The following is a 13,197-nucleotide window of genomic DNA, read 5'->3' as shown; positions in this document are numbered from 1 at the left end:
CCCCGCTGGCCCGCTGGCTCTTTAAGGCCGTGGCAGAGTGCGCTCAGATCAGGGGGTCCTCGCTTTTGTCGGAGTTCTGCTGCCTTTCTTGCTTCAGTTTTGCGGATTACGATTCCGGATTGTGAATTTGGATTTGTTTGCAGTACGGTTTGCTATGAAGGCCACGGCTTTTGCTTCTTTTTATTCATTTGAGTTTTGCCTTGAACGTTTCTATTTTTTGTTCTCATAAATCCTTTATTAATAAAAATCCGTTGATATCCTTTTGTGCACAAGTCTGAGGTTTATCCTCCTCCTCCTCCTCCCTGGGGGTCTTTTGCCAGCTCCCATTGGTTGAAGCCCACAGCTGGCGGTTGTAAGACTAGCTGGGTTTGGGGCGAGTCTCCTCGGTCAGGCTGCTCAGGTTGTTACCCCGCCTTTAAGGGTCCATTTTGTTGTGTTTGAGACCCCCTTCTAGTGCACAGACAGTGGGGGACCACTTCACCCACCATTAATGATGTGCAGAACACACCTGGGTGATGCAATGGCTGCCATTTTGCTCCAGTATGCTCCCCACATGTTAGCTATTAGGTGGTGCAGGGGTGACAGATGATTAGGGGGCCAGAAGGTCCAGGCTATGGTGGGCCATTTAGGCAGGACATCGCCTTACACCCTCCTCTTTTCAAATGATGTCCTGGGACCTTTTATAACCACAGAGAGTTCTGAAGGAGGGCACCATGTTACAGCCCAGTGTCCCTGTCACTACACAGGGGCATTGGGACCCCCCAAGCTGTTTCCTAGATGCCCGTCTGAGCCTCATTTGGGCCTTGTGAGTTTGGGGCCAGGCTGTCTGGGGTGAGGCCTGTTATGCGGTCAGGCTCTGGGAGGTTCTGGCATAGCAGGTGACATTTGGGGTCCTGTTAACCCCTTTGTGCCATGTTGTGTGCTGCAGTTCACAGTGTCCTGCTGGTGGCATTCGGCTCCCCTTTTGTCTTTTGATCCTTGTGACTCTTCCACTTTTTAAATATATTTTTGCCACTTTTACTTGATTTTGACTCCTGGGTCACAGTTCTTGTTTGGTTGCCTTTTCTATTTTAACGGCTCTTGGCTTCTCTTTTTGCATTCAGGATTTGTTTCTAAACTTCAAAGTCTAAAGACTGACTGGTTTGGCCACCTTGGGCCAGGGGTTTACACAACTGTCCTCTCCCTTCAAGTGCAGGCCACTGATTTGAGAGGAGTTTAAGTTGCAACACCTCCTCATCACCAGTAGTGGGCACACTAGAGCACAAATCGGCGCCATTCTTCCTTACAAATTCAACGGGGTCTTCCTGGCTGCAATGCCAACCCTCTGATGTGTTCCCATTTTCTTTACATGCCACTGCACAGGACTGGCGTCCCACTGAGGTGAGGAGAGCGCCCAGTATGGCCAACCATTGAAGGGAATGATGGGATAGCAGCAGGAGGTGTGTGAAGATGAGCACGTGGGGGTGTGGTTTATAGCGCCTTACCTGCCGTTACACAAAGAAGAGCCCCACCCCCATCGGTTCGCCCGTTGCTTTTATTGTTTAACTCAAGCAAGCGTTACAGTCAGGCATTCATGGGGTAGCGACGGCCCGTGTTGGCAGGGGGACACAACAAGCTGGAAATGTGAGCCACCTCGGCGTGTGACAGTAGTGACCAGAGCCATAGAGTAGGAGGACAGTGGTGACACTCATCTGCTCCATGTACTCATCCCTCCTGTGACTCTGCCTGATGAGGTTCCACAGTGGCATTGAGGCTTGAGATGCTGAAGGCTGGCATTAATCAGAGAAAGCATTCACTCATATGAGATGAAGAGCCCGGATGGAGCCACCCTGCTGGCATATGGCACCTTACTGCCAATGCAGAGCTATGACTACTCAGTGAGGCGTGCCAAAGCGTACAAGATGGAGGCTCAGCTTCACATTTACCTGTGCACTGACGACAAGAGGATCACATGGACCCCCCACTGGGTAAGGGCACCTGGAACAAGGGGCATGGATGGGCTGGCATCTATGTCGGGTTTGGTGAGGGTACTTCTCAATAACAGAAGAACTTGGGAGCCTCCTGCTAGGGGCTCTGAAGGACCCCAACAGTGCTGCCCATCACAACTACAACTCCCAAGCAGCCATGCAGGTGACCACACTGTGTGAGGGACACTGCCACCTAGTGTACTGGAGGAGCATCTGACCTCGGGTGGCAGTCTCTCCCACTGTCCTTCTGCTATCAGTGCTATGAGACGGTGGGCTGGGAGACCCCAAGAGGCAACAAGCACAGTGGAGGTCAAGCGCTCAGGGACCAGGCAAGGGACAGGTGAAGCCAAGTGGTATGGGACATGGAAACAGGAAAGTGTGGAGGACCTCATCACTGTTGGCACACTGCTGCGTGCACGGGCACCACAGGAACTGGCATACTTGTTGGACACTAGCCAATGTTATCATCTTGTTTACTCAGTCAGTCAGTCCTGGCAGCATGCACTTTGTTATGGTGGCAGGGCACTATATCTGGCATAGGTGGTCATTCCTGAGCCCTTATTGCCCTACAAATGGCAGTGGACTCCAGCTCTGGTGGGCATTCTGCAGCCCCACCCCCACGGCTGCTGTGCCGGCTGGCAGTCCTGAGGTTTGACTGCCCAAAGACTTTGGGAGTTCACTGAGAGCGCACACACACACGGACCCTCTCACACGTGTGCCCTCTTCTCCATGCACCCTCACCCGCCCTCACATCTCACACATGCCCCCTCTCGGACACACCGTCTCACTCCCACATCTATGGCTCTGCTCACTTTGCCTCACGCCGTTCACACTCTGAGGGTCCTTGTGTGTGTATCATGGTGGGGGTCTTCTCCATGAAGTGTGGCCTAGCAGACCAGTGCCCGCTGTGTGAGCCTGAGTGTGTGGCCCTCTTCTAACAGTTCTGGTCGTGATGACAGTCTGAGGTTGGCATTCAGTGGTTGTCACATTTTCATGGGCTCTGTCTGCACACCCCCATAGGCTCAAGGTGGTCCCTAAAACCCGTTGTCCCTCAGTGGCTCACATCACTCATTTGTGTCACTTTGCTTTGTCTGTTCTTTCATCCTGGGTTCCCAGATGCCAGCAAGCTTGAAGGTTTGGCGGTGGACTGACGGGGGTCCACCTGGCGGTCAAGGCGAGGATTGCGGTTCACTAAGCCAACTTTTGCTCTTCTGCCATCTTTTCTGCGTTGGCTTTTTTGGAGATGGAGTAATGGTAGGTCCGCATGCAGGACTCGACGTCCACAAACCCGGGGCGGTCCTCGTGTCTGGGGGAACAGAGAGAAGAGAATCGTTAGGCCGCTGGCGTAGTGAGCTCAAGTCGGGGTCTTTCGAGTGCCCGCTGAGGACACAAGTCCTCCTGTCCCAAATGGAGTGAACGGTGGCACCTTTGAGAAGATCTGCACTGAGTGTGTGGACCTGCTGCTCACACGGGCCCTGGAGCTGTCGTATGAGTGTGAGAGCGTCACACACGTGTCACACACGTGTCCGGCCGTCAGTGGGGAGGTGACAAGGCCAGCTCCTTCACTCCAACGGCTCAGCCACTGAAAGAAGCTGACCGAGTGGGCCGCTGCCCTCATCTGACCTTGTGCCACAAACCACATCCTGGTAAGACCACCCACTGCCACACAGGCACACCGCCACTGGCTGTCAATGATGTTCACAACACCGGACCACTTGGCACACCATCATGGTGCCACCTCCTGCCTGCTGGTGTCCACGAACTGGTGGTCTTTTCCCCATGTCTCAGTCCTCCAGTGACCAGTGGAACTTGGGTGGGCTGTCGGCTGCCACTGGTGACTGTGCTGCCTGTAGGCCAGCCAGCCCTGGTGCACTCACCCCTACCTCAAAGCCTTTAAACTCCAAAAGTGGACTTGGGACAGTAGTGGACACTGGCCGTGTTTGTGGACGAGCCAATGCCCTCACACAGCCATGGTGTCACAGCTGGGGTCAGTGAGGTCACTGCTCTGCTCACCTGTGCCACCTGGTGGCCATCCATGCACACACACACACACACACACACACACACACGCCCATACCAATGGCACTCAATTAAAATGGTGGCACCCAAACAGCTGGACATCTGAGACCTCCCAGGATATCAAAATGGAGGCGGAGACTTTCTAGATTGGGTGACAAAGGCCACTTCAGTACCGTGACAATAAAAGTTCCTCACACCAGAGCTGTGGTGACTGCGTGAAATCAACACAAGTGAAGAGTCAAGATTTGATAGGGGGGCCTGTAATTGATAAGGGGGGCCAGCAGATGGCAGTGCTGTATCACGCAGACAGTTCTGACGTCAAGCTGTCCGCAGAGGACCTTCAACCCAATCCTGTTATAAAGCCAGTCCATCTGAGCCCGGGGGCAGGAGTCGCCCAACAGCAGGGTCCAGCAGGGGGCAGCGCTGTAGCAGGTAGACATGTCCACTGTCTAGTGAGAGTAAACCGCATGCTTGGGCTGTTGAGAAGGGGTCTTGAGCCCAGTCCCTCCTATAAGGCCATCTTACCTAAGCCTGGGGGCCAAAAGCCCACCTAACAGGGGGCATTTAGTGATATGCCTGAGGGCACAAATCAGGGGGTACACAAAGGGCTGTGAGCCTGGGCCCACCATCTACATTGAGCTCAGAGGGATCCAGAAACTGCCTTACTCATAAAAGCCAGCAGGGGGCAGCACTACGCCATGTAGACAGTTCAGGCCTCTCAGAGGCACAGGTCAAGATGTCAGCAGGGGTCTTAGAAGACCATCTAAACTGAGCCTGATGACCGAAAGCCTCCCTAACAGTAAGACCCAGCAGGAGGCAGCACACTCATCTCTGCCCAGTAGTGAGTGTAGGTGATGAGCTCAAGGGCACAAGTTGAGATGTCCACAGATGGTTCTGAGCCCAATGCCACCTATACAGGTAAGGCCATTTAAACTGAGCCTAGTGGCCAGAAGCCCTCCTAACAGTAAAAGCCAGCAGGGGGGCAGCACTATATGAGGTCGCCACTCCTGATCTCTAGTGAGTGTAAGAAAAGTGATTGAAGGTTCAAGTCGAGCTGTCAACAGAGGTTCTTGAAGCCAATTCCTGTTATAAGGCCATCTAAAGTGGGCCAGTAGGGGGCAGCACTATATATGTGACGTCTCACGAGTGAGCGTAGGTGATGTGTTTGAGAGCACAAAGGGCCTGGGACCCCTTCCCACCATCTAAACTGAACTCTGGGGGTCCTGAAGCTGTAATAATCATACAATCCAGCAGGGGGCAGCACGGTATCAGCTTTCAGATTTCTAGGGAGTGTTTATGGGTTCAAAGGCACAAGTCGAGTTGCTTATGCCATACATGAGCCCTTTATGAACCCTCTTCCTTCTATAAGGCCATCTCAACTGAGCCCAGTGACCAGAAGCAAGGCGCCAGTCAAATCAAGCAGGGGGGCAGCACAGTAACTAGGAGACCTGAAGATGGCAAAGCTTCCAGAGTCTTCAAATCAGGCTGAGTGCAGAGTTTAAATACCTGGGATGGAAAAGGCTGTCATGTGTCCCCCTGGGGGAAGGGGGTAACTAAAAGGTGGGAATTCAGCCCTTAAAAAGATCAAAGAGAGTCTTACTTGAAGGTCCAGCACGCCTTCATGAGGCTGTACATCTCTGGTGGGCACACTGATGGGCAGTCCAGGCGGCTCCCCGATTCAATGAACTGCATCACCTCTGGGCCTTTCATTTTCTGCGTTAAAAGAGACAGAGTGAAGTTAGTGGGGGCTTTTGGTGTCTCGTCTGTGGGTCCCTCGCTGTGACCTGCTCATTATCAGGGGTCCTTTCAGCTGTCCAGGGTAAACACATAAAGTGGTGCCCGCTGATCATCCCTTGTCTAATCTGCCTATTCATTTCCAGTTTGTAGTAGGCTGGTGCCAATTGGGCATTGGGTGCCAGGCCACAATAATCATCCTTTGCAGAAAACTTCTGTTTGTGAGATTTATAAGGTCATAAGCTGGTACAAGGAAAATTCTGAGAGCCCCCTTGGTCATCACAGTGGGTGTAAAAAACCCAACACCACCCACAGATGCCCACTGGCACTATGTCCTGCCTCTTTACAATGTCTCTTTAAATCACCTTTAGGTGGCACACTAAATGTCACTGAACAAAGGGTAGGCAAAGTCCCCTAGTAACTCCGGGTGGTCCTGACGCCTGCTGCTGTTAATGAGCTGTCATCGATTTCCACCCATCAGCCTCATTGTGACGGAGTGAGCCGCACATCAACTGACCCAGAGAGTGACCGTTAAGGACCTGAGCCATGGCTGGCATGGCCAATCAGCCGGGGTCATGGGGGGAGTCTGAGGTGGGCCCTGAAGCGTGTGGTCCTGCATCTTAGCAGCGGTTTGCACGCCTCCTGGCATGAAGACCCCGGCCTCACTAAAGGCCCCCTTGCTGCTGCCACCTCAGAGTCTTGAATTGTCATTATGATGGCCTCTCGTGTCATCAGAACCAGAGCCCCCTTACCTTGTACGGCTTCTGCCCGTAACTGAAGGCCTCCCACATGGTGACCCCAAAGCTCCAGACGTCGCTCTTACTGGAGAACTTGTGGAAGTTGATGCACTCGGGCGCATACCACTTGAGCGGCCACTTCCCGGCGCTGCGAGCCTGAGGGACAACAAGACAAGGGTGATGGCATCTTCATGGAAAGCTCGAGCTCCTCCGGTCCCTCAAGACTAGCAGGGTGAACAGATGGACAACACAAACTGGGCAGAGTCTGATTACAGCTCAGGGCGGCAGGTTAATGAAGACAAAGGGGTACCTTGTAGTAGTTGTCGTCTGCGCCCAGCGCCTTGGACAGGCCGAAGTCGCTAATCTTGGCATAATGCTGGTGTACCAGCAGCACGTTGCGGGCGGCCAGATCACGGTGGACAAAATTCTTCTGCTCCAAGTACAGCATGCCCATGGAGACCTGGTGCATGAGCTCCACGATGTTCTCGACTGGGATCTCCTCTCTAGGAAGGGAGAAGTCAACGGCGACAATGGTGATGATGAGGATGAAGGTTACCATCAGGCTGTCAGCTGAACAGCCTCGTGACACTCAATCTCAATCAAATGACAAGGCACCTTACGGAACAAACAAGACAATGGCAGCCCCCTGCCTCGAGGCCCCTTAACTTCTGGGTTACCCAGCAACACCCCAAAAGCCACTCCCTCCCAGTGCCTGTTAAATCCAATGATAAAGTAGAGGAAATAAGCCCCGCCCTGACCCAGCTCCTTTCTGCCCACAACTAACTGCGCTAAGAAGCCCCTCCCACTGAAATCCCACCAGACCATAAAACATCAAAACACATAATCAGCGGTATTAATAAGCTCCGCCCAATGCTCCATCCTCTCTCAATTGTGATTGGACCTGGGAAAAATCTGAAAGCAGAATCATATCTGTTAACAAGTCCCGCCCCCTGTCATCTCCACTGAGCCCAGAATGGTTACAAGTCAAATGAATTTGATTATAAAGCCCCGCCTTCTTTGAGCCGTGAAAACAACTCTGTTTATAAGCCTCGCCCTCCTTACAGCCCATTGGACACATTAAATGTCTCAAAGACAAATCACCTGTGTAATTAAGTCATCAAGTGACATCACCCCCAGGCCCCACCCACTCACTCTAAGTCCATTGGACTGATACATGTTACACCGTGCAATGAGCTTCGTGCATTTAAAAATGGAGCTGAAATGTAAAATAGTTGAATCAGGTCTGAAACACTCCAGTTCAAAATTCAGAGTCTTACCTGGACGTTCCACTCTTTGGTGCCATGACAAGCACACACACTACTTGTCACCTGGGACCTGAAAACTTCTGTTTTGAAAGCCCCAGTGTTGGACCCTCGGCCCTGACTCTTTTGGTGTATGTTGTTTCACCTTGGTGATCCTCCACCACGCGAGACCCGTAAAACTTACAAAGGGGAATCTGCTTTATTAAAAGTGTCACCTGCTCTGGGCTACGACTGAACCTACAAGGCTTTTTAAAACAGGACCTGGGTCTCAAAATAAGCCCCGCCCTCCTGAGATGAGTCAAGTCTACTCTAGAAATAAGCCCCACCCCTTCTCACTCTTTAAACCCATGAAAAGACATCAGGCAGACAGACAGAAAGGCTGGGAGGATACACTGATACATCAAATCAGCTTTATTCATAAGCCCCGCCCCTTCTTCTTCACTGGTTGCATGAAATGTCACAAAACCAAATCAGCTTTATCAGTAAGCCCTGCCCTCTTTCTGCCTAATTGGCAGGCAGTGACTTAGTGGGTGAAGCCTGATATTGTGCGTTCATATCCCGCTATTGACGCTGTGTGACCAAGAGGAAGTCACTTCACCTGCCTCTAACCAGTTGTAACCAGCTGTAAGTCGTCTTGGATAAATAATAAGTAATAACTGGCCACATAAAAAGTTATAAAATCAAATCATCTTTATGAATAAACCCCGTCCACTCTCAGTTGCCATTGGATACATAAAGCTCTTCAAAGTGCAAGCAGATCTGTTAAATAAGGCCCACCCCTTTTCCACCCCATCGGACATGCAAAATATCACAAAGTCAAATCAGTGGTGTACATAAGCCCCACCCTTTCTCATCCTCCCTCAGTCTTAATTGTTACAAACTAAACTCTTTTTCAAATCTCAGCTGCCATTGGACCCATGCAGCATTAACAACCCCAATCAATTATTAAATGGCTCCACCCAATGCTTGATTCAGCTTTATTCATAAGCTCCACCCACTCTCACTTGCCATTTAAAGTTGAATGGGATCTATTAAATAAGCCCGGCCCCCTTTTTCTCTCCATGAGACACAGTGGAATCAGCTTTATAAATGTGTCCCGCCCACTCCCAATTGTCATTGGTCACATGAACTTGTTCAAGGCGCAATCTTCTGCCCCACTGGACACATGAAATGTCACAAAGTGAAACCAGTGCTATAAATAAGCCCCACCCTTTCTCATCCCAATTCATTCTTCTTACCATTGGACCATAAAACTTCAACTTAAATGTATTAAGGAGCTCCACCCAACTCTCAGTTCCGTCAGACTCATAAGCCCCGCCCACTTCCAATTGTCACTGGCCGCATGAAGCCCTTCAGGGTGCAATGAGATCTCTTAATAAGCCCCACCCTCTTGACTCCCCAGCTGTACTTACTTTTTACTTGAGAGAAATTTGTTAAGTGGGCCGTCCTTTGCCATCTCCATGACCAGCATGAGGCTCTCAGCCTGGCAGATGCCAATCATTCGGACAATGTAGGGGTTGTCCAGCTGGTGCATGATCTCGGCCTCCTTCATCATCTCCTCTTTGACCCCCTTCTCATTCTCACTTTTCAGTACCTTTATGGCCACGTCGATTTGTTTCCTGTTGGGTTCAAAGAGAAAGTCAGTGAGAACCACGAGGGACACAAACAAGTCCAGCTTGCCAGCCCTGCCTCTGTGTGACTGGTGCAGTGACTGGATGGGACCTCCTCATAAGACTGGTGGGTAGGCTGGACCAGACCTAAACGCCATGCCAGGGTAACCTTATCTTACTTGTTATTTTAACCAGGTGAGGGCAGTGGTTCACTTTCTGCCCTGTTTCAGGGACATTTTGGGGACTCCTTGTCATAACACACAGATGGGCAATGCCCGGTAAAAGTATTTGCCCATTCTGATTTAGCAGACAGCTCTTGAACTTGTGTCCATTTTCCTCAGGTGTCCTCACATGTGGTGCTTCATGTTTGGGTTTTTCTAACACAAGTGCACTTTGACCAGCAGGCCTTCCTTGGCTTCAGTCTTCACATGCCCACCAGGGCCTGGCATCGAGCAGCACTGGCATGGTGTGATGTCACACAGTGGGGGTGGTGCTCTCACAATGGTCCATCTTGTTCTCAGAGTCATTCACAGATGATTCCATGGTCCTCACTTTCCCACTTTTGGTCATCACTGGCATCTGGGTGGCCCAATGGTCACCCTGTCATTGTCACATTTGCTTTGTTTTTTTGTTGTATTTTGGGTTTTTCATCTCCTTGGATACTTTCTTCTGCCTGCTAGAATCCCAGATTTGCTTGCCATCTGCTAACCCACCTTGTGACATCACAGAGACACCTGCGCCAACTGGTGGCACCTGAGCTGGTTTAGGGGAGGTGAGCATTTTGTGCTTGTTTTGTTGTGTATTTCGGTTTTATCTTTGCAGTTTGTCTTCCTTGGACAGCACACATCAGAAATTCCAAATGAACTTCACGAAGACTTCACTTTTAAACAAAAGTGACAAAAATAGAGGAGGTGACCGGGGGAGAGGCACTCGGGGAACAGCATGCCAGGGGGTACCACTAGGGGATGCTAGCTCATAAAAGTGAGGCCTGGGGGTGGCCAGGCAGGTCAAGTTGGCACTGGCATGCACTGGCAGACTTTAATATCAGCAGAGGCTTGAGTGGCACAGGTCTTAAAGGTGCCCGCCTCTGGTATGGCTGGCTGCCTATTGGGGCAGGAAGTCATTGCAGTATGTGGTGGAGATGACCTTGATGGACATGGAGACACCACACATGGCCTGTTCACAGACGAGCTGCCACCCACCCGCTCACCCAAAGTAAGCACAGACTGACACGCATGTGAGGGTGCCCAGGAGGCCAGGCTCACCGTCTCATCTTGTAGACCCCCTTCTTAACGCAGCCGAAGTTGCCTGAGCCCAGCTCCTCCTCACAGATCATCAGTTGCTCCCTCTTCAGGAAGAGCTTCTTGTCTTTGAGCTCCTCGGGGTCGCTGTAGGGGCTCTCATACACGGTGGCGTCCATGGGCAGCATTGGCCGTTGTCCATCAGGAATGTCGATTGCTGAGGAAAGACAGAAAGCTGGTGAGTGCGGTCGGCCTGAGCCCCTCCTGCCCTTTTCTTATGGTGATTATGCAAACTCTGCGCCCCCCCACCCACATCCATCTGCACCTCCAAATGTCCCTCCATTCTTCTTGTTTTACCCAACTTGGCTTCCCTCCATGTGTTCACGTCACTTTCAGACTCAGCCCCCACTCGCCTGATCATCCCACATCATAAATTTCCACGTCTTCATCCAACTGTCCATCCATATCTTGGTTTACTGAACCATCATCTACCTCTTGTCTGTTCATCAGCCCATCACACCACAATGGAAGTGCAACCAGCAACTCCACGGCCTGACAGTTCCCTACTGATGGGCCGAAAGACTCAGGGATTGTGTGACAGTGACACAATAATGACATGCTCACCTTCAAGGAACAGAATGTAGATAAAGCCTGAACCGGGGTCTGGCCATCTGTATGGATGGCAAAAGTGGTGCATGCTGGCAAGCGCCACACCTTCCTTCAGTCCTCCATCTGTGTGCCCCTTAGCTTGATACTCATTGGTCCAGCCACTCAACCCAATCCAACTGTCCTGCTGGCCTTCCATATGGACCAATGTCTGTGTGCCCACCTGGTCGTTTTATCACTCTTATATGTGGTGGGCCAGAGAAATGGGAATCTGTACCTCCCACCTGGTCCTGCTCCGCCCCTTAGGCTTCTTTTGCCATTTCCCTGCCCACTTCTAGCACCTGAGTGCCGCCCACTGCCCGCCCCACTGTTCATATGCTATTTTTCTCCGCCTCCTTTGGCTTATTAATGAGCTGGAGCTCCGCCTGCTGTCATAGTCTACAGGCCCCTCCCTGCCTTTAATTGCTTTGCTGTTTTTCATAAATTATTTTGCATTTTATGTTCCTAAATGTTTCTATATATTTCTTACTAATCTTTAATTAGTGTTTATTTATTCTATTTTATGTTAATTCTGTTAGTTATTGTACTTGCCTATTATATGTTGAGCCCAAGGGAATGAGACTCCCCGCCGACACAGCAGCTGTGCGGACCACCTGCAGACTTTTTTGTGTAATAAGCCAGGGGCTTCAAGGTTGCCTCTTCCTTTTGACATTTGTATGCTGTGGCTATGCAGGCCTCAAAGCCTGCTTCTTGAGTTTGAGGGCCAGGCTCGCTATGTGCTACTGAGGCCTACTTGTATTTGTCAGGCCTGCTTTTGAGTTTTGTCATCACCTTTGGCCCCGCCCCTCTCTTTCTCTGTCTGCTTTTGTTACACAGCATGAGCTCCGCCCACAGCTCGGTGTCATGATTCTTGTCTCGTCTCATGCATTTCCTTGTAAACATTTTTTCCATGTCCATAGGTTTTGTTCATTGTTTTTCAAACAAATAATTTTTGGTCGCTGCTATTTTGTCTTATGGTAGCCACTACACCTCAGCAGATGCCATGGAGAGCAGTTCTGGAAGTCACGTGTCTCACCTCAATTACACAAGAGTTTAAGGGTCAGTGGAGCAGAACCCTAATTGTCAGCGTTTGATGGATTCTCACAAAACATTTTATACATTTGCTTTCGTGATTTCTTTATTTGACTCCACGGCTCCTGACTTCTTGCTTTTCTCTCGTAGTCTGAAGGTGACCATCTCTTGAATGCTCTGCTGGTCATTCCGTTCAAATGTAGTTTGCATCCCAATGCTACCTTAACACTTTATGGCTCGTTTCACTAGTTTTCCTCATCCCTTTTTCATGACAGTATGAGCTCCACCCATGGCTCTTTTTTTTACTATTTTCCCCACCTCTTGTAGTTTAAACAGTCCTCTGTAGGATGTTTTGTCATTTGTACCCACCTCTTTTTATTAATGAACATGAGCTCCACCCTCCTCTAAGGTTCATTTTATTACCCCCCCTCTAGTTCACTAAGCATTCTGCCAATTTGTTTAACCAGTCTGGACTCTGCCCATGGCCCCTCCTCTGTGGGTCTTTTAATTATTTTACCTGCCCCTTTTTATTAATCTGCATGAGCTCCGCCCATAATCCCTCCCCTTTGATTTTTTAAAAATTATATTTCCCGCCTCCTCTTAAGCATTCTAGGCTCTGTCTCTATGGCTATTTTTTATATTGTCTCCACCTCCTTCTATTAATCAGCTTGAGCTCCGCCCATGAACCCCCCTCATGGCTCATATTTGGTATTGACCCTGCCTCCTTTTATTAATTAACATAAGCTCCACCCTCTCCTAAGATTCATTTTATTATACCCCCCAGTTTACTAAGCATTCTGTCAATTTGTATAACCAGTCTGGACTCCGCCCATGGCCCCTCTTTTGTGGGTCTTTTAATTATTTCACTTGCCCCTGTTTATTAATCTGCATAAACTCCACCCATAATCCCACCTCATGGCTCTTTTTGGTATTGTCCCTGCCTCCTTTTA

General features: G+C 50.3%; 1 protein-coding gene across 6 annotated transcripts in view; it reads right to left on the bottom strand.

Moving 5' to 3' along the window:
• Positions 1 to 1,516: 1,516 nt before the first annotated feature.
• LOC120537909 (tyrosine-protein kinase ZAP-70) overlaps positions 1,517 to 13,197 on the bottom strand; it is a 59,163-nt gene continuing 47,482 nt past the window's right edge. For all 6 annotated transcript variants that reach the window (XM_039767174.1, XM_039767178.1, XM_039767177.1 and 3 more), the window contains 6 exons: positions 10,595 to 10,787; positions 9,132 to 9,338; positions 6,768 to 6,960; positions 6,473 to 6,613; positions 5,587 to 5,699; positions 1,517 to 3,273 (listed from right to left, as the gene is read on the bottom strand). In XM_039767174.1, coding sequence (XP_039623108.1) covers positions 3,159 to 3,273; positions 5,587 to 5,699; positions 6,473 to 6,613; positions 6,768 to 6,960; positions 9,132 to 9,338; positions 10,595 to 10,787 — 962 coding nt within the window. In that variant the 3' untranslated portion in view covers positions 1,517 to 3,158. The remainder of the gene's footprint in view (positions 3,274 to 5,586; positions 5,700 to 6,472; positions 6,614 to 6,767; positions 6,961 to 9,131; positions 9,339 to 10,594; positions 10,788 to 13,197) is intronic.

The sequence above is a fragment of the Polypterus senegalus genome, chromosome 10 (assembly GCF_016835505.1).
Source record: "Polypterus senegalus isolate Bchr_013 chromosome 10, ASM1683550v1, whole genome shotgun sequence".
Classification (NCBI taxonomy): Eukaryota; Metazoa; Chordata; class Cladistia; order Polypteriformes; family Polypteridae; genus Polypterus; species Polypterus senegalus.
This window is presented reverse-complemented; position numbering and strand designations above follow the sequence as displayed.